Source organism: Pelobates fuscus, chromosome 3, assembly GCF_036172605.1.
Source record: "Pelobates fuscus isolate aPelFus1 chromosome 3, aPelFus1.pri, whole genome shotgun sequence".
Taxonomy (NCBI): domain Eukaryota; kingdom Metazoa; phylum Chordata; class Amphibia; order Anura; family Pelobatidae; genus Pelobates; species Pelobates fuscus.
In genome coordinates, this window is record NC_086319.1 from 341,564,125 (window position 1) to 341,584,722 (window position 20,598).

A 20,598-nucleotide genomic window follows, 5' to 3' on the forward strand; every position below is an offset into this window, starting at 1 on the left:
AAGATAACATGGATTATTTTTTTTTGTTATACACCCCCTCCCCCCCCTTCTTTTTTTCTGTATCCCCTTTTATTTTATGAAGAAATACAATAAACAGTAAATTCTAAAAAAGAAAAAAAGGTGTTTGAATGAAGACACTGTAGAATAAACAGACACACTCACTCTGACACTATATCCATCAAACACCCACATTGATGGGGAAGGGGTATCTTGATTGTCCCTTGCTTACACCAAAGTTATTGATAATGAGGTCTATCTTGCTTTTGTTTGTAACATTTTAATCATCATTAAAGAATCACACAGCATCATTAAAGAAATATCTTCTATGAAATTACAGCATTATAAAACATGAAATTAAAAACATTTACAAAAATAAAAACCTGAAAAAAATATTTGATTTTCCTGCCACTGCGAGAAACACTTTGGAATAAAATGATTAAATCAAATCACTCCATTACAGCAGTGGCTCTAGAAGTAACACAATGAGTAGAACCAGTTTGATACAACTTTATTGACAACTGGTCAGTGTGAACAAAGCTGGTCCTGTCTCCTGGTGACGCCTAGCGCTAGTTTGACATCCAGGGGAGAGAGAGAGAGAGAGAGAGAGAGAGTCACGCACAGCTGGCGCATGACGTCAGTGGGCGGGGCTGTCATGGCGGCTGGGCTGACAGCTGAGGAGCCGCTGCGGTGCCGGTGAATGGAGCCGAGTGTCCCCGGTGTCATGGAGGGTCCCTGCCCGGTACCCGGAGCCGCCGTGCCGGCTGAGCCCGTTAAGCCCGCCGAGCCGCAGCCTGTGTGCGGGGACAGTGACGGCCTCCCGGGGGCGGAGGAGGGGATGGAGGTCGGACCGAGCAGCCCGGCTCCCTGCTCCATCACCCCCGAGGAGCCCAGCAGCAGCAGCGGGCAGAGCCCGGCCGGGGGGTCGCACAGCCTGGACTCGCTGGAGTCCTTCTCCAACCTGCTCTCCTGCCCCAGCTCGGACCTGAACAGCGAGGGGCCGGAGGACAAGCTCCCGGGCCTGGCGGCGGCCGAGGAGGAGGAGGAGGAAGAGGGCGGCCTGGCGGCCAGGGAGAGATTCCCCGGACAGTCCGTCTATCACATCAAATGGATCCGCTGGAAGGAGCAGAGCACGCCCATAGTCACCCAGAACGAGAACGGGCCCTGCCCATTGCTGGCCATCATGAACGTGCTGCTCCTGGCATGGAAGGTATCTGATCCCAACCAAATCCCGGCACCCTCAGCCAGCCACTGGCCCTCCCTGATCCCGGCACCCTCAGCCAGCCCCTGGCGCTCCCTGATCCCGGCACTCTCAGCCAGCCCCTGGCGCTCCCTGATCCCGGCACTCTCAGCCAGCCCCTGGCGCTCCCTGATCCCGGCACTCTCAGCCAGCCCCTGGCGCTCCCTGATCCCGGCACTCTCAGCCAGCCCCTGGCGCTCCCTGATCCCGGCACTCTCAGCCAGCCCCTGGCGCTCCCTGATCCCGGCACTCTCAGCCAGCCCCTGGCGCTCCCTGATCCCGGCACTCTCAGCCAGCCCCTGGCGCTCCCTGATCCCGGCACTCTCAGCCAGCCCCTGGCGCTCCCTGATCCCGGCACTCTCAGCCAGCCCCTGGCGCTCCCTGATCCCGGCACTCTCAGCCAGCCCCTGGCGCTCCCTGATCCCGGCACTCTCAGCCAGCCCCTGGCGCTCCCTGATCCCGGCACTCTCAGCCAGCCCCTGGCGCTCCCTGATCCCGGCACTCTCAGCCAGCCCCTGGCGCTCCCTGATCCCGGCACTCTCAGCCAGCCCCTGGCGCTCCCTGATCCCGGCACTCTCAGCCAGCCCCTGGCGCTCCCTGATCCCGGCACTCTCAGCCAGCCCCTGGCGCTCCCTGATCCCAGCCCCTGGCCCACCCTGATCCCGGCACCCTCAGCCAGCCCCTGGCCCACCCTGATCCCGGCACCCTCAGCCAGCCCCTGGCCCACCCTGATCCCGGCACCCTCAGCCAGCCATTGGCGCTCCCTGATCCCGGCACTTAGTCAGCCCCTGGCCCTTCCTGATCCCGGCACTCTCAGCCAGTCCCTGGCGCTCCCGGATCCCGGCACCCTCAGCCAGTCCCTGGCGCTCCCGGATCCCGGCACCCTCAGCCAGTCCCTGGCGCTCCCGGATCCCGGCACCCTCAGCCAGTCCCTGGCGCTCCCGGATCCCGGCACCCTCAGCCAGTCCCTGGCGCTCCCGGATCCCGGCACCCTCAGCCAGTCCCTGGCGCTCCCGGATCCCGGCACCCTCAGCCAGTCCCTGGCGCTCCCGGATCCCGGCACCCTCAGCCAGTCCCTGGCGCTCCCGGATCCCGGCACCCTCAGCCAGTCCCTGGCGCTCCCGGATCCCGGCACCCTCAGCCAGTCCCTGGCGCTCCCGGATCCCGGCACCCTCAGCCAGTCCCTGGCGCTCCCGGATCCCGGCACCCTCAGCCAGTCCCTGGCGCTCCCGGATCCCGGCACCCTCAGCCAGCCGCTGGCGCTCCCGGATCCCGGCACCCTCAGCCAGCCGCTGGCGCTCCCGGATCCCGGCACCCTCAGCCAGCCGCTGGGGCTCCCGGATCCCGGCACCCTCAGCCAGCCGCTGGGGCTCCCGGATCCCGGCACCCTCAGCCAGCCGCTGGGGCTCCCGGATCCCGGCACCCTCAGCCAGCCGCTGGGGCTCCCGGATCCCGGCACCCTCAGCCAGCCGCTGGGGCTCCCGGATCCCGGCACCCTCAGCCAGCCGCTGGGGCTCCCGGATCCCGGCACCCTCAGCCAGCCGCTGGGGCTCCCGGATCCCGGCACCCTCAGCCAGCCCTCCCAGACCCGGCACCCTCAGCCAGCCGCTGGCGCTCCCGGATCTCGGCACCCTCAGCCAGCCCTCCCAGACCCGGCACCCTCAGCCAGCCGCTGGCGCTCCCGGATCTCGGCACCCTCAGCCAGCCCTCCCAGACCCGGCACCCTCAGCCAGCCGCTGGCGCTCCCAGATCCCGGCACCCTCAGCCAGCCCTTGGCGCTCCCAGATCCCGGCAGATGATGTAAAAACAGTGCTAGAAAATATAATGAAATCACTTGTTTGGGTACCACATCCCTGTTGTTGACAAACTCACCCTATACACTTTTTTTGCACCTGTACTATTTACTGACAGCATGCATTGTGAGTAACATATGTTTCCAATTCTTACAGTGCTCAGTGGTGACATAATGGCAGTTAGTCTGATTTAGACAATCACAGTGTTCGTATTCTAGACTCAATTAGTGCCAAATATAAATACAAGATTGTAGTAGCTATTAAAACGGCCTTTAGTCAAGTTCTTCTCTTCTACTGGAAAAGTGCAGTTTAATTTATTTTTTGCTTTTGTTGATGCTCTCGTAGTTGAGCTAGTTGTTCACCAGACATCAAAGTAATACAGTAAAGACTGCATTATTTTATTATTTGTATTGACATTGTGAGGACTAATGATATGTATTAAAAAAACTAAACACTTGTCTGCTGTGGAGAGGTTTCCAAATGTCCCAGCAACTACATATTACAGGAACACTACAAACACCTACTGTACAGTATATTGCCAGGCGTGTCCTTGTGCCACCTCATTGGAAGTAGTCTAACTGTTCTTGAAAACTTTGACTTCTCACCTCTTCTTACTTCTTGACTACTGATTGTTGCTCCTCACATGCTCTGCTAACACTGGAAATCCCAGTGTAGTTGAAATTTTCAGCTAATGATGTAAGTCAAATAGTGTAGAAGATTTAACAGAAGTATTAGTTATGGTGCTTGGTGTGTTTTTAAGATTTTGGTAGTTTTTTTGGGGTGTTGGGGGGTGCATTTAGTCATGCATCTCACTCAATCTTCACATGGGGCCATCGGATCATAGATGCCCAGAAGTTGGGCTTTCAGACCATCCATTATTCTATGGCTTTCATTGGGTAATAGCAATCCGGGGGTAGATTGAGACTTCTTTAAAATGGTTGACTTGTCCCACATATATGTATCTGTAGGTTTATGGTGTTGACCAGGACATGCCACTGGCAATACCCCATTATCTGTAAATTTCACCAGCTGCCACTGAAATCATTTAAGAAGGTTTCTCCATGCATTTGAGTACATTACACTGCAAAACACAACAAAAATGTGTTTAGTAGTTAACCTATTCCATCATAGGTTTTATGACCCTCCTAGAAATGCCTACTTTTGCATTTGTGTTTGAGTGTTAATGCCTAAACCCAGACTTTAATCAGTACAGGAACATGCATGTGACATTAATGCCTTGGTCTATATCAGCAAAATAACACTACTGATTTAAAAAAAAAAAAAAACTATATAGTAGGTATGCCCCCATTTTTTTCTTGTTTGTTTTCTGTAAGGTTTATTATTATTATTATTATTTATAAAGCGCCAAGTTCCGTAGTGATAAAGCAGCATACGAAAGCTGCAGACCTGTTGTCGGCAGTCTTTGCAAGGCCCCCCCACTTTCCCAGTCATAGTCTTTCAGTCTGTGCTAAAGAAATGACCATTCAGAGGCTCATCATTGCAAAACCTTGTGTGCACAAGATCTCAGCTTTCCAGTGAGCTGTAGTACAGTTCTTTGAGAAGGGGGATAGACAACACTCTAATTCTGCCACCTCTGTTGGCAATAATGAGCTAGCAGCAGACATCTTCAGTGGCTGTTTAAGTGGCAGTCAGGGGGCGTTTCTGCCCCCAGTTTTAAAAGTACAGATTTTTGTTGAAACTGGTACTTTTATAAACTGTCAAAAAATGACAGACTCCAGACACATAAATGTTCCATTAAGGCTTGTACTCTACTACAGGCCCACCAAACATGGAGCATTGTTCCGCTTTGTACTTGACACCTACAGCAGAGATCGTTCACTGCAGGATAGATTTTGTGTAGATGTGTGGGGACCATGGTACCGCTGTTTACGTGATGTCTCCATGTCTGTCGCACACGATGATAAACCTGTATGTGCCTTAAATATTTTGCCCCATTCTTTATCTGTTAGTGTGTGTTCGATATCTTCCTGCCAAGCTGTCACGAACTTCCATGTTGTATTCTCCTGACTTGATTTATTTAACACGGTAATGTTTTTTGTGTCGGGTGTGACTGAACGCACATCTGTTCAAAGGTGGTTAGTGCTGTGGTTGAGTTTGGTGTTGTGGACCGCAAGTCGTTTGTAACTATGAGCGCTTTTAGTTGTAGATATGAGAATGTGAGTCTGGTTGGGAGTGAGCATTCTGCTTGGAACTCTGGGAAGGGTGGAGGCTGTGCTTGTTGTATAGATGGTGTAGATAGGAGAGACCCTTCTGCTGCCAAGAGCTATAGGGGAATGTTTTGTGATGGTCCTATTATTAAACATTAAAGGACAGTTTTACACTGGGAAAATAAAATTTGTAGATATACCCCCAATGATTACATTTATTATGCATGCAGGTTTTGGGGGTATATTGTAAAAGAGCTTGCAAAAGTTCTAATGACTCAAACCTTTGCAAGCACCCCCTTTCCTCCTGGAAGATACTTTTAGTCTCTTCACTGGGAAATAGCCAGTCAATCTTTTCAGTGAGAAGCCTCTGAATCTGTGCGCACAGATTAAATGGGAATTTTATTTATCTTGAAAAGAATTATATTAGCAACAATGTTTTTTTTTTTTTTTTTTTTTTTTTTTTTTATTATTTTCAGCGCATAATGTGAAAATTACACAAACAGGTGCTGTAACGGATATAGTAAATTAAAGTATCGACATTGTAAACTTGGTACAACAAGACAACAGCAAGAAACATTATGCACATTTTTTGCTTTAAGAGGGCTGTTGGGTTGTAGCGGTATGTGGTCATGTGTAAGTGGGTGTGAGTTCATCACTGTCTAGTTGCCGTCACCACCAACGTTGCTTGGTTTGTGGTACCTGGTAGTGGATGTCATGTCTAGGAGCTTTAGATTCGGATTTCGTCGATGTCCTCTGTTTGGAGGAAGTTCTAGGATAAGCTCCCTGTGAGTCGCTAGACTATTTGTGTGTGTCTATGGTATTCCCTAATAGGTATACGTTGCGTGGTGGCTCGCTAGGTCATGACTATTTGCGTGTGGTCTAATTGCATGGCTCGGGTCCCATCTCAGAAAGTGACTGCTATGGTGTGTCTATGGGCGTCAATGACAGGGTGTATAATGGTAGTCCGTCAGTCCTATATAGCTATGTCATAGGTAAGGTGGGTTACTGACTGAGTGGAGTCGTTAAGGTCGTGTGTAGGCCCCTTTGTATGTAGTTCCCCTGTGACCCTGGGGGGGGGGAGGGAGGAAGGAGGGTGGTAATAGAGCTCCGGAGTGCGTGTGCTCTTGTAACGGTCGTGGGTAGGACAGTTTATCTAGTGTAATGGAGCAAACTGTAGATCTTGAAAAGTCTCAGTGTCCCTCAACCGGGGTTGATGGGAGATGTTCTTGAGTCAGGTCATGGCTTTGTGTGGTCCTCTGGGTTCTGTTACTGCTCTGTTTCCTGTTGGTCTCTGCTCGAGGCTACAATGTTTTTTTGTGTGCAAAGTTTTAAAATGTATATTCTTGGCGGACTACATGTTGTTGTTGTTATTGTAAGCAAATGGAGTGTTTGGGATACTTAATTTGCAACTACCATATGTGATAATGATGCTCATGCGCACTCGCACATCTGGTCTGGGGTATCTGGAGGAGTTGGGGTGAGCTGAGATCTGAATTGGCGAAGGCATGTGCGTCTCACTTTTATTAGCTTAGTGATGTAACCTGAAGAAGGAAGTGACTCTCTCCAACCGATTGATACACAGTGGAACCTTGGAACTCAAACCTAATCTGTTTTCAAAAGGCTGTAAACCAAATAATTTTTTCCCATAAGAATGAATGTAAATTAGATTAATTTGTTCCAGACCGACAAAATTACAGCATTTTAACACAAATTTTACAGTTTAATACCGTACATGCATAAGATCATACAGACAACCAATAAACACAATGTAAATGAAATTAAAATTTTACTTCACTTTACCTGTCAGCTCTGTTTGTTGACCGAATGGAGCCGTTTCTGACAGAATGGAGTTCCGCTCGCTTTGTCTAGTGCTAGGAGGCCGATGCCTCATAGCGACGAGGTACCAACGTGGTACATGCTGTATGGTTTTGTTCAGGTACCGAGACACATTTTTCTCAAATTTTATGTTTGAATACCTAATTGTTTGAGTAAGGGAGCGTTCAGAGGTTTCACTGTATATTAAAAAATAGGGATTTACCTTTGCCTCATTTTGACAATTTAATCAAAAGATAATAGCAGAGTCTCACTATTTCAGTATGAAGGGTAGAAAAGTGCTATTGCCAGTAAAGCTGACCATTACCTTGCTGTGCTGTAGTGGTTGTGGTGCTTAGAATGGCACTCATTTTTTTTGGTGACCTTTTAGTAGTTTTATATTTGTCTTTTATTATCATTTGCTTTTATAACCCACACTGTTTTTAGTCATTTCTTGAATCAAGATATTATTTTGTAGATGTAATTGTTGTACCTTTTATTAAAATATCTAGGCCAATATACAAACAATATAAAAATCAGCTTGCTATGAATGCTGCCTATGATTAAACCGCAAACTTGTTTGTTCCGTTTTTTTCCTTAATGGGTAATATTAGTAAATGATCAGCTCCTGTTCATGTTGTTAATTTGGTCAGTGCTGTTGAATATGGATCTGAAATTCCATTGGCATGCCGAGAGTTGAACTATTTGGCATTCGCTTACTTGAAATCACCCAGGATATTTAAATATTTGTGGCTAACATTGCTGTAAGGCAACCAGAGTAATTTCTGATTAGATGAGTAACTTTTTTTTTTTTTTTTTTTTTTTTTAAAAGGAAATTTTGTTTATTTTAAAAGAAATTGTACTAGCAACAATGTTTTTGTGTGTGCAAAGTATATTCTCGGCAGACTACATGTTGTTGTTAACAACAATGGAGTATTTGGGATAATTAATTTGCAACGGCCATATGTGATCTGATATAATATTCTGTTAATGCATCCTTCTGACTAGAAAGGTCCATTGTTTCTGTCCCTTTGGCCCAAAATTATGTTCTATAGTACAGAAGATCCTGGTCTCACACCAGGGTTAATTATTTTACATTACATGACCTAGCTAAAGAGTGTCTTTTTATAGCTGCCAGTCACAAAATCACTTTTAAAACACTTTTTATGCCTGTTTACATCGAAATGTACACAATTCAGTGTCCATGTGATTTGACATTAAAACATAAACAAACCAGCAGGCTTATAGGAACACTCCAAACACCATAGCTGTATTGGTTGTAGTACAAGGAATGTCCTGGTGCCATCCCAGTGTGAATTGTCAAACCATTTGCAAATGGTTTGTTTGGCAACTAACCTCAAGGCTGCCAGATGTTGGTCACCTCTTTCTCAGGAGCTTGAAAGCTCCTGCTAGGAGCTTCCTTTAGGTCCCTGAGCCAAGCCTGCAGTGCAGGGCCAGCTTGTTGGCTGAGTGTGTTACCTAAGTGTTGCAATTTCTGTGCTGCAGAGAAGACGACTGGATCTCAGGTATGTTGTCAAACTATTCAGACAGTTTGATTACTTACAGTGCTACGAAACCCCTGGCACCAAAACCACTACCGTGCGCTTTAGTGATTGTTACTTGGAGTGTTCCTTTAAAAAAGAAAGTAATGGAATTGAGATTTTTTTTTTGTTTAACAAAATGTGATCTAAATGTTTTACTCCTCAAAGTAGCCACCTTTGGCAGATGTAACAGCCAAGCAAATTACATTCTTTCTAGAATAGAAATGAAATATTGTATGGAAAGTTATTCACAATATTGTTGCAAATGTGTTTGTGAGTTGCATTGTTTTCACCCTTTTATCTGATCTGTAAACATGCAACTTGATTTCTTTTCTTCATAAATGAAAGTGATTATTTCTTTGATTATTGTTAAGCTGTGCTTGAAGCTGTTCTGTGAGCCACCCATCGCGACAGCTGCTGAGTCCCAGTTACTTGTCTCCTGATTTTGTTGTTGCTTGGGATCGCCCAGACCTTTTATTGTCCGTGTATCCTGCAGTTTTCTAGTGCCTTTTGTTGGCATAAGAAACTGCACTCATTTACACCTTGGCATTTGCAAATTCTCTGGGGAAAAAAATTTAAACTTTAAGGGTTCTAATGATATTTCTGTGTTGAAGGGTTACTCCTAAAATCATTACCACTACATCCTGTGAAGTGGTAATGATGCAAAGTGTGTCCTGGCGTCCTTTCCCAGTAATGGAGTCCCACTAAGCGCCAAATCTTCCTCTATGCCAGCAGGATGCTGATCCTGCCGACTATTCATGGGCTGAAAGAATTTGATAACCTTAACTTGTTTCTTTAAACTATGGCACTGTACTGCTTACCTAGGTAACATTCCATGTTATTTACTGTACTTTAACTGCTCCGGTTTCAATGAAAACTGGGAAAATTAAGGCTATCTAATTCCTTTGATTAGTAATGTATATAAAACTAGGCTAGCCAAAAATTTACAGTAGATCTGATTTTATTATATTTTTAGCTTGCCCAAAGTTTGTCACACTATATCTATGAAGCCTCTAGGTTTTGTTTTTGAATGTATTTATTTTTACATTTTATTTAGATTTTATTATGTATTCTACTGCATAGTACATAAATAACTAAGGAAAGCGTTCTATATGCACTGCACACTTTTTATTGTAAAATAATGCAACTATAAGAGCAACATAACAGAACCTTCAAAGTGCTTGTAACGGATCTCCTATACTCCGGCTAATTGCCACTATGCCTCAAGCGTCCTCTAATTCCTTTAAAGTTGTTCGTTTGAGCCGTTAGTTTTGTTGAGCCATTCACTTTTTCTTTCAGTTCGGGAGAAGAATCCCACTTCCACCACCTGTGTAACGGATCCCCTATACTTTTTCTGAGTATATCCGTTCTAAATCTCCAGAGTCCCAAGCTCAATAGTGATTATAGCTCCCAATTACCCAAACATCAGTCTTGACTTGATGACGGGTTGAAACAAATGTATTTAATCATGACTAAATGGCCCACTTGTATACAAAACAGGGATGCAGTAAAACACGTCCAGAACACTTACACAAAATGTCCCCAAATTCCAGTGTCAGCATGACTAGGCATAAATGACATAAAATATTAAAACTCATAAAAATACATAAACTCATAGCATCCCCCACAAATATTATATGCCTGGAGCTGAGCACTCAAGTGTCAGGGTACCTGCTGTCTCTACCTCTGTGGAGGTGAGACACTTGGACGTTCTTCCTCGCAAAAGGGTTGAATCACTCGTTCCTCGCGGTTCCCTCGGTCGTTTACACGCCGGCCGCGAGGGATCCACTTCCTTTTATGACGCGGCGTTCAGTAGCCGACGTCATGACGACAACCCAACCCGATCTGTCAATCAAGCCCCAAGCACGAATGAGGATTCGTCGGGGGCGTGATTACCTGTTTAGAATCAGGGTATAAAAGAGGGCTTTCTACGTTTGTTCATTGCCCTGTCGTGGTTCTAGCTTGTCTAGTCACTCAGTGCTCTTGTATTCTGTTAGTTTCTTTGGTTTTGACCCGGCTTGTCTGTTCTACCTCGTTTACCTCTATTACCCTCTGACTCGGCTTGTCTCTCGTTTTCCTGCTCTCTCGTTCCCTCGACCTCGGCTTGTCTCTAGGCCATTCTTTACTACTACTTACGTTAGTCCGGCCATTCTAAGGTCCGGTATACGTACCCTGTACCTGTTTGTACTCTGCGTGTTGGATCCCTGTCCCGATCCTGACAAAGTTGTCCAAATAGCGCTCAGACCCCACCAATACCTACCGCTAATGAGGTGTCTGCCCAAATCCGTTCCATAGTGTTAGTGGTAGCGGCCTGTCAATTATGGGAGTTCCAAACCGACCAAAAAGACTAATGGTTCCCCTGGCTCATAGGTAGCATTTGTTCGTCTTGTTCGTACGAACAAACCTACTGAACAGCGCTCTCCTGGCTTGTTGTGGATTGTAGCAGGTGTTCGTATGGTTTCCCTGATGTTCAAAAGGTCGAGTGTTCGACTTTGAGTTCCAGACACTCGACGACCATGTCCTGCTGCCTGTTTTTGTCCGACAAGTTGGCCGTCGTTTTCTCCAGCATGTGGTGTTCAGTTATACGAACGGCGGCCACACAGAGCATTTAATCCTGTGGTTCCTTTGTAGTTAATGAGCCAGGGGGTGGTCGGTGTTCGGTAGGTTTATATACCGAATGCAGGGAAAACATGAATGAGGTTCAGGAACCTGTTAGTGAGCTTAGGAGGAGGACATCTCCTATGCAGGCAAAATGGTGGGTTTTGTCAATGCTCCTCTCAGGGAGCACACGGGCTAAAGTAGAAGTATTAATAATATGTTTATACTGAAAGAAAAACGGTCCTTAACAGCCATATTGACAAGTAAAATAAAATTAATCCATGGTTTTATTTGCTAGTTTTTATTTTAAAAAGCGCAGACACTAAATCTAATTAGGGACTAGGGCACAATAGCATTAAGATTACAGATTTGTATTCCTGACACTTTAGTGTTCCTTTAAGCTCCAACTTTTGTTAAGATTTGTCAAGTGGGGGGACAGTATAGTGTTAGGAATACAGACACTCCGACCCGGTCGTAGCACGAATTGGTCGGCAAATGAAGAGTTAAGGGATTCCCTGCTCTGGTGCGCTTGTCTATGTAGAATGCAGCAGAGCAGGAAATCCCTCTAGTTCCCACGACGGCTCGCACTTACAACCCTGCGAGAGAGCTGGTCGTAAGTGTGAGCCGTTGCAAAACGAGGACCACCTGTACAGTTTTGTATTCCTAACACTATCGTGTTCCTTTAATCAAAATAATATCCGTATTTTAATGAAATCCTGAAATACCAGACCAGGCACACTCAAATAACCTCTGTATACTAAGATAAGACCGGCTGTGCATTTACCTACCTACTTATCAAATCCCGAATCTTTACCCTTTATAGCCACTAAATTATGTACATCATTACAACGATGGCCATAAATGCATTTTTCTGCGTTTTTTTTTTTCCCCTTTCAGAGTCGTCTGTAATTCCACAAGATTAATGTTCCTTGTTTTACAACCGAACACTAGATATTAATCTTTAAATGATATTGCTGAGTGTTTTTAAGAACCCCATTAATATTTCATGCGTTTGTCTGAAGTTTTCAGAGCTGATGCTACTGTTATTCTCTCCATTTTGATTATCAAGGCAGGGTGCTTCTTTTTCAGTCAGCAAAGGCGAAGACTAGCGGTAATTAGGGTTGGCCGAAGGCGAACTGCAGTCTTATGAGAGAACAGATGTCCTTTCCACTTATGCTATGAATAGTGCCTATGCTGTGTTATTATGGAGGTTCTCTGTGGCATCTATGCCTTTTACATGTTTACCTTTTATTTATGTATTTATAAAGTCATTCTAGAGCCTGCTTGAAAGTAATAGGACCTTGTTTGGCATGTGGGCAAGAAGAATAGCTTCCCCTCGCACGTCATTGATCTCACAATGGGAAGAGTCATAATATCCATGCAATGTAAAATAAAATGTAAGTAGATAACCTTGTTTTGCAAACCTTTGCATGCTGAAGTTGTAAGAATAGTAGGAATTTAACTTCAGCTACGCTGAAGATACACACACACACACACACACACACACACACCGACATACAAACACATTGATATACACTGGCACACACATACTGACATACATATACAAACCTTGACACACAGACACACACACACTGACACACTCAGGCACACATACGCTCTCACTGACGGGCACACATACGCTCTCACTGACGGGCACACATACGCTCTCACTGACGGGCACACATACGCTCTCACTGACGGGCACACATACGCTCTCACTGACGGGCACACATACGCTCTCACTGACGGGCACACATACGCTCTCACTGACGGGCACACATACGCTCTCACTGACGGGCACACATACGCTCTCACTGACGGGCACACATACGCTCTCACTGACGGGCACACATACGCTCTCACTGACGGGCACACATACGCTCTCACTGACGGGCACACATACGCTCTCACTGACGGGCACACATACGCTCTCACTGACGGGCACACATACACAGGGAGATCACGCCCACTGCGCCCTCGCCGCCTGTGGCCATTTTGTTTGTAGAAATTTTGGTGGAACCCCATTTGTGTTCTCGCGGAACACCAATTGAGAAACACTGCCCTAGGCCTAAGTTTGCTGAAGTGCCTTTTTATTTTTCCCCCACCACCTTCTAACTTTATAAACAAGCCAAATTTTAAGAGAAAACTGCACTTTTCTATTTGAACCATTTTTACATCATCTGGCTGTCAGCCAGTCTTGTCACTTGCTGGTAGTTAAGCTATGTGGAGCTAAACTCAAAGGACAGGTAATTGCCCAGAGCACCTGCCTTGCAAAGTCTTCTCAATGAGTTGTGATATAGCTCATTTTAAAGTGTATGAGGATTAGGGATCGACCGATTATCGGTCTGGCCGATATTCTGTATTTTCAGCAATATCGGTATCGTCCAATAATGATAGCGATAATGCAGACCAGGGCTGCCATCAGGGTCCTGGGTGGGTGGGGGGGGGGGGGGGTGTTAACACTCTTACTTACCTTCCCACGGGTTACCATGGCATCGCTCCACGTGGCACACGGGCTGCAAGAGTTAGACAGGGGAACTGAAGGGAGCTGCTGGGAAGGTAAGTAAGAGTGTGCTGGGCCCCCTCTGCACAGTCCATGCCACCGGACAACCAGGGAATGCCATATCCCCCCTCCCTGGCTAGGTAAAAAGCAGGGAGGGGGGACTAAAACATAATTTTACATTTTTTTTTTATAGTTAAAAGAATATATAAAAATGCCCCTTCTCTCCCCCCCCCCCCCCCCCATTTTACACACTGAGCATACCTACACAAACACACACACTCTGTATTCATTATATACACATACTACACACACACTGCATTCATTATATACACTCAAGGCACAAACACACACTCTGCATTCACTATACACACACTACACAAACACACTGCATTCACTGTGCACACACACACACACACACTCTGCATTCATTTTGTACACACTTCACAAACACTGCATTCACTATATACACATGACACAAACACACACACACACACACACAGTGCATTCACTATACAAACACACACTCTGCATTCATTATATACACACTACACAAACACACTGCATTCACTATACACACTACACAAACACACACTCTGCATCCCCTACACAAACTTACTGCATCCCCTACACGAATACACACACTAAATTCACTAACCAAATACTCTCACTGCATCCACTACACAGCACACACACAACTTCTTGAAAACATAAATTCTGACTGGCATGTATATTTTGTGCATTTACCTTAAAAAAAAAAAAAAAAAAAAAAAAATTAATAAAAATGTTCAGTTAACAGTAGATTTGTGTAGAAATAGTTTATTTTGTAAAAATGGGAAATGTACAGAATATCGGTAAATTATCGGCCTAAAAAGTCACAGATTATCGGTATCGGCTCTAAAAAAATCAATATCAGTCAATCCATAGTCAGGATATTTACTAAAGTAAGAATTCAAAATTAATTTAAAATTTAGGTCATAATAGCTGAAATTTGGTCTGAATTTCAGCCTCACCGAACACCACTGGACAGCTGAAATCTGACCAAATGCTGGAAATCCGATGCTGGATTCAGAGAAGAAAAAAGTCTGAACTATTTGCCTGCTGGTAGCACTGGAAGTCATCAAACAAAAAGAAAAGTGTGGCAGCGCAAATGGGTAATTCTATGTTGATTGGCCAGCTCTTGCTATCTAGCTGCCAGATTAAAGTGACACTGTAGACACCCAGACCACTTCACTGTCCTGGGTGCACTGTCCCTTTTGTACTTGGTGCTGCAATGTTAACCCCTTAACGACGCTTGACTGACATTTCCCGTCAAGGCAGACCTACCGTTAAGGATGCATGAAGGAAAATTTCCGTCATTTACGAAAGTTAACCCAAGATCGCCGCAATTGTACAATTGCAGGGACTCCTGGTCCGCCTACTCATGCTTCCGTGTTTAGTTTGAAGTGCAGGGAGACGGACCAGCAGTGATCTTCTCCCTGTGTGAAAAATATTAAGTTAGTTTAAAATCCCACCCCTTTTACCCATTTTAAATAAAAATTAACACCTTCCCTGCCAATTGATCACGGACTTAAGCGATCAATTGGCAGGGACTACATTTTACTGTGATAATTTTTTTTAATTTAACCCTTGAGGGTTCACTTTTTATTTATTTTTTAAACCTTCAGGGGTTAAATTTATTAATTCATTTAAATATATATATATATATAGCTAGCTGGGGTGGGTGAAAGTTAGTGGAGAATTGGGGACTTTGGTGTTAGGCTAGCTAAGGGTTAACGTAAAAAAAGCTTTAAAAAGTGAATTTTTAAAAAAAATGGTTTAATAACATTTAAAAAAGTACAAAAAATCTCACCCCCGTTTACCCAGTCCTAATAAAAATTAACCCCTTCCCTGCCAGTTGATTTCAATTAGTTAACTTCAATATTTTTAAATTATATATATTGCTAGCTGGGGTGGGTGGGACTTATGGGAATTGGACATTTACTGTAAGTGCTGCTTACTGCTAGTTAGGGGTTAACAGTAAAAAAAAAAAGTTTATACAAATTTTAAGTGTAAAAAAGTTAAAGAAATTTAATAAGTAAAAAAAAGTTTAAAAAACAGTTTTAAAAAGTAAAGTTTAAAAGATTAAAAAAAAAACAAAAACATCTAAACTGTTAATTACCACTACACCTGGAACAAACTAGCGAAAAAATGATCCCACGCTAAGGTTCAAAATATGCCTTTTGAAATACCCCAGGGTGAATTCTTGCGTTTGTGGGGAAGTTTGAATAACCAACCAGCTAAACTACTCCGAAATGGAACATAGACACAGCATAAAACTTCAAAGTTAGAAAAAAAACCTGTTTCTCAAATGTGCCCCTTCATCATCCACATATACCTGGCAAAGGTACATACGGGGGTATTGCTGTACTCAGACGACATAGCTGAGAAACATATGAAATATTATACAACTGTAGCACACATAAGGTTTGCAAAATATACTGTGCAAACTCACTTTGTGTGTCAGAAAAAAATGCTTATGCCACACTTGGTACAAGCTAGCTGAAAAATGATCCCACGCTAAGGTTCAAAATATGCCTTTTAAAATACCCTGGGATGTCTTCCTTAAAAATGGTATGCCTTTATGGTGTATCTGGAATATGTAGCCTTCCCAAGTGCTCCAAAGTGGGACACGGACGCATCAAAACCCTCCATGAAAATTCACACTTAAAAACCTGAACTTGTCACGTCTCTTTTACAGAACTGTAACTTCACAAAATAGTGTCTAGGTCATACATTGGGCATATTGTTTTATTCAGAAGATGTAACTGAGCATAATTTGGGGGATTTTATGACAGTGGTACATGTCAAGTGTAAGAAATACTCTGCAAAAATGCAACATGTATGTAAAAATGCCACCCCTCCCCCCACCTCACCACAAACATTGACATAAATTGGTAAAAATAAAAAAAATTGTGACCTGTTAAGGCACAATAGACACCATATAAGATACCCTAAGGTGTCTGCTTTATCAAATAGAAGCCCTTTGTGGGGTTATTTGAACAGTCAAACCACTATAATATCCCAAAATGAGAGAGAGGCCCATCATATCCATCTATGAAAATTCTAACTATAGAAACTGAAATAGCCTTGTCTCTTATGTGGAATTGTTGCTTCACAGAATAGTGCAGAAGGCATACAATTGGGGTATTGTTATAATCAGTAGATGTAGCTGAACACAATATGGGGTTCTGTGCAGGAATAGCACAAACCAGCTTTACTAAATACACATTACAAAAACCTTATGTGTATATGCCAATATAGAGAAAAAACACTATTTTACTCCAATATTTAGCAGAGATTGGCAATGAAATGGCTATGTAAAAAGTGTCAAAATAACCTTGGGTAAATAGCCTGTGATGTCTACTTTTTATATATATATACACGTGTGTGGCAATTTGGTTTTCTGTGATGGCTACTAAACCTACAAGACAAAAATACCAACTTCTAAAATTGTTTCTACATTGAAATTTTATTTTAGTCCTTTTATTTTGTGATTTGTAACTTTCAAAATAAGCTGAAATCCTGTACATTTTATGTACTCCATAAATCAAGACACATAAATGAATTTATTTTTAATTGCTTTTTCTAAGCTGGACATATTATGCACACACTATTATTGACAAAACTGTGGGGGGAAAAAAGTTTTTTTTTTTTACCCCATTTTTTTTTTTTTTTGCATTTGTTTTATAATTAATGAGAATTCATCTATGTATATGTGAATTCAAATTAATGCCCTTTTTACCCTCTAAAAAATGGTATGTAATATGTGTTGGTGCAATAAATGACAGAGATGCAAATTGCGTTTGAACACAAACCGCAAAAAATGCAAAAATGGGTTGTCTCCTTAAAGGTAAGTCCAGTTTTTTGAAGCTGTGCCCTTAAGGGGTTAAACATTGCAGCTCTAAGTCTGTCTACTAGACGGCCACTAGAGGGCTTCCTGAATCTAAAAACTTTGATCTGGTGTCTGACACTGGACTTCCTAATGCTCTGTATGAGGATATCCAGCATCAGATTTTTCCCCATTGGAAAGCATTGATTCAAAGCATTAATGCATGCGCATTAGCACCCTCTCTACGCAAGGGGTCGGAACGTCTGCCCAGCGCTGAGGACATCCGCACTGGGAAAAGGTAAGTAAATAAAGAATGTTTAACCCATACTTACCCAGCTGGGGGGCGCGAGGATGGGGGGAGGTTGAGGGACAGTAATACAGCTTTGTATTCCTGGCACTATAATATCCTTTTAAAAGTAAATTAAATAAATAAAAACCCTATGTGGATCAATAAGACACCCATATTACTGTAAGGTTGGTTTTAAACCTCCCTATGCCGCAGCCTGCAGTGTGGCAGCTGCGGGCATGTCTTTTTTTTTACATTTTTTTAAACCTAGGGACTGCTCTCTTTGCGACCCAGTTGCTAGAAAATGGCCCTATCCATGTGGGCATCGATTACTGTCCTCACCCATAGCCAGCTTAGGAGAGCTAACAGAATTCCTGCTTGGAAACCTACAGCTGTCCATAGGAAGTAGTGGAGGTAGGGAGTGGTATGGACCCTGGTGTACCCAAATAAGAAGTCAAACTATGTTAAAACAGTATTGGAAAATTGTAGCAATGGGCAGAGCTCCCACTGCCACATCCTGACATTTCCCATCAGCTGCAGTCTAAGACAACTAGCTAATCACAATAAGCACCTTCTAGCACGATGTGCTGTAGATAGCTTTGACATCTTATTGTCCATTCCCGAAAAAAATATTTTCCATAGACTGTTGTGTGCATGTCTTACTCATCACTGTCTACTTAATTATACTTCCTAAGTTTCCATGACTTTTTGCCAAGTGGAGGGTGAGAGTTTTAACATTTTACCTGTTATAATAATAGTAGATATGTCTATCTGTTTTATGCACACAAACAATATACATAAACAATTCTATATTGCAAAAAAAGTCACATTTAGAAGAGAGAACCAATATTACAAAGCTATTCTTTCTGGAAAACATCAATAGAGAGCTATCAGATGACAGTCTGGTGCGCATATAAAAGCGTAGTGCAAGGCCACCTAATTAAAATGTCAGCTTTAGCTAAAAAGAAAAACTCCGTCACTAGCAAAATTATATACAATTCTTTATGAGCTTAAAGCCCAAACTAAAAGGACAGCTTTATATGAAACAGCAGAGAAAATTAAGAACAATTTCCATTAATGAACAGCTAGCTAACAAAGCATCCAGAAACTTAGATTTTATTTAGTCAAGTGTTGTCACAAGGGCAATAAACCGGAAGAAATGATGACTAACAGATTAAAAAAGGAAAAGAATAGGAGAGTAATTGCGAAAATAAAAGATAAAGATACATAATTATTAGCTCCAGACAAATTTAGGCAGAGCTTTTGAACAATTTTACACCAAATGATACAACCTGCCCAGCGAAACCTTTGTGAATGAGCAGGACGAGGAAAACTTTTTAAAAAAAAAACATCAATATCCCCAAAATTACACCAGAGCAGCAGAGAGAATTACATCCGCCAATAACCGAAGCGGATATAACTAAAGCAATAGAAAAACTCAAAATGGGCCCAGATGGTTTTACAAATTTTTTTTTTATAAATTGATGAAAGAGAGCTTAAAATCAGAACTCACCAAATAGTGAATATGGGTATATGCCCAGGAGAGTTCGCCCAATCTCTCTGATCAATTCAGATATCAAAATATTTTCATCAATCCTAGCAGAAATAATTAAAAACATCATTCCAACTCTCATATCTTCTGACCGAGTTGGTTTTATTCCCGGAAGATCATCAGTTAACAGCTTAAGAAGAATAAACATCATTGATATAGAGAGAAGTGGAACCCCACTCGTACTCCTGTCAATAGACGCTGAAAAGGCATTTGACAGGGTTGGGTGGGGTTTTATGTTTACAGTGTTAAAAAAACAAAACAAAAAAAAAACATGGCATTGAGGGCCCTATACTGCAAACAATTTTAGCTTTGTATGACTCTACACAGGCCAGGATTCTCTTCCCTTTGGTTTAATATAAAATACGGGACTAGACAGGGGTGTCCCCTGTCTCATCTTTTATATATCTTGATTTTAGAACCCCTGGCAATATCCATAAGGCAAAATTCTAAAATCAAAGACTACACATCAAAATCCGGTCAAGTTAAACTGACCATATATGTAGACGATATCTTACTATCGTTAGGAGTTCTGGGACAGAGGATTCAGGTTCTTCTAATCAGTCTTTATTGCAAAAAATATGACTAAGACAGTAACAGTTTTTTTTAGCAGGTTTAATAAACGAGAAAAAGAGCCTGAACTTCTTAGGTATAGCCATAACCCCAGAATTAAAATATTTACTGGAAAACTTTACAAACTTCCTTCCTCTACTAAAACAGACTAATAAAAACTTGTTGGTCTGGGGAGGAATGGGCTTCTCATGGTCAGGAAGAATTAACATACTCAAGGCCTATTTAATGTGGAAATGGTTTTATCTATGGAGGATTATACCACTCAACTTTCCAGAAAGCTGGTAAGATATGTAACACACAGCCTTTATAAAATATGCATGGTAAGGGAGAAAAATTAGAGTCAAAATGAAACAATTGGCAAAAAGAAGGAAAGATGGAGGCTTGGGGTGCCCAGAGATACGTCAACACTACGAAGCCAGTCACTTATTCTATATAATACTAACACAAAATTAATTTAATGAATCATGGAACACGATCAAGAAAAATAACACTGGAGTAAAAAATCTGGCTTCAGTCTTCTGGGCCCTAGATATAAAGAAAAAGCGGATTACAGACATAATCCTAAAAAATACAATAATAAGAGATGTAATAATCTGGTGGCAGAAAATAAAAAAAAGTTAGGCCTCCAAAATAAATTAAGCGAACTACTGCCAATTTCGGTGATTGGTGA

The 20,598-nt window shown here is 43.1% G+C and overlaps 1 protein-coding gene across 1 annotated transcript in view; it reads left to right on the forward strand.

Annotated features, from left to right (window-relative positions):
- Positions 1-607: 607 nt before the first annotated feature.
- MINDY2 (MINDY lysine 48 deubiquitinase 2) overlaps positions 608-20,598 on the forward strand; it is a 70,866-nt gene continuing 50,875 nt past the window's right edge. The window contains exon 1 of the mRNA XM_063445706.1: positions 608-1,207. Coding sequence (XP_063301776.1) covers positions 698-1,207 — 510 coding nt within the window. The 5' untranslated portion in view covers positions 608-697. The remainder of the gene's footprint in view (positions 1,208-20,598) is intronic.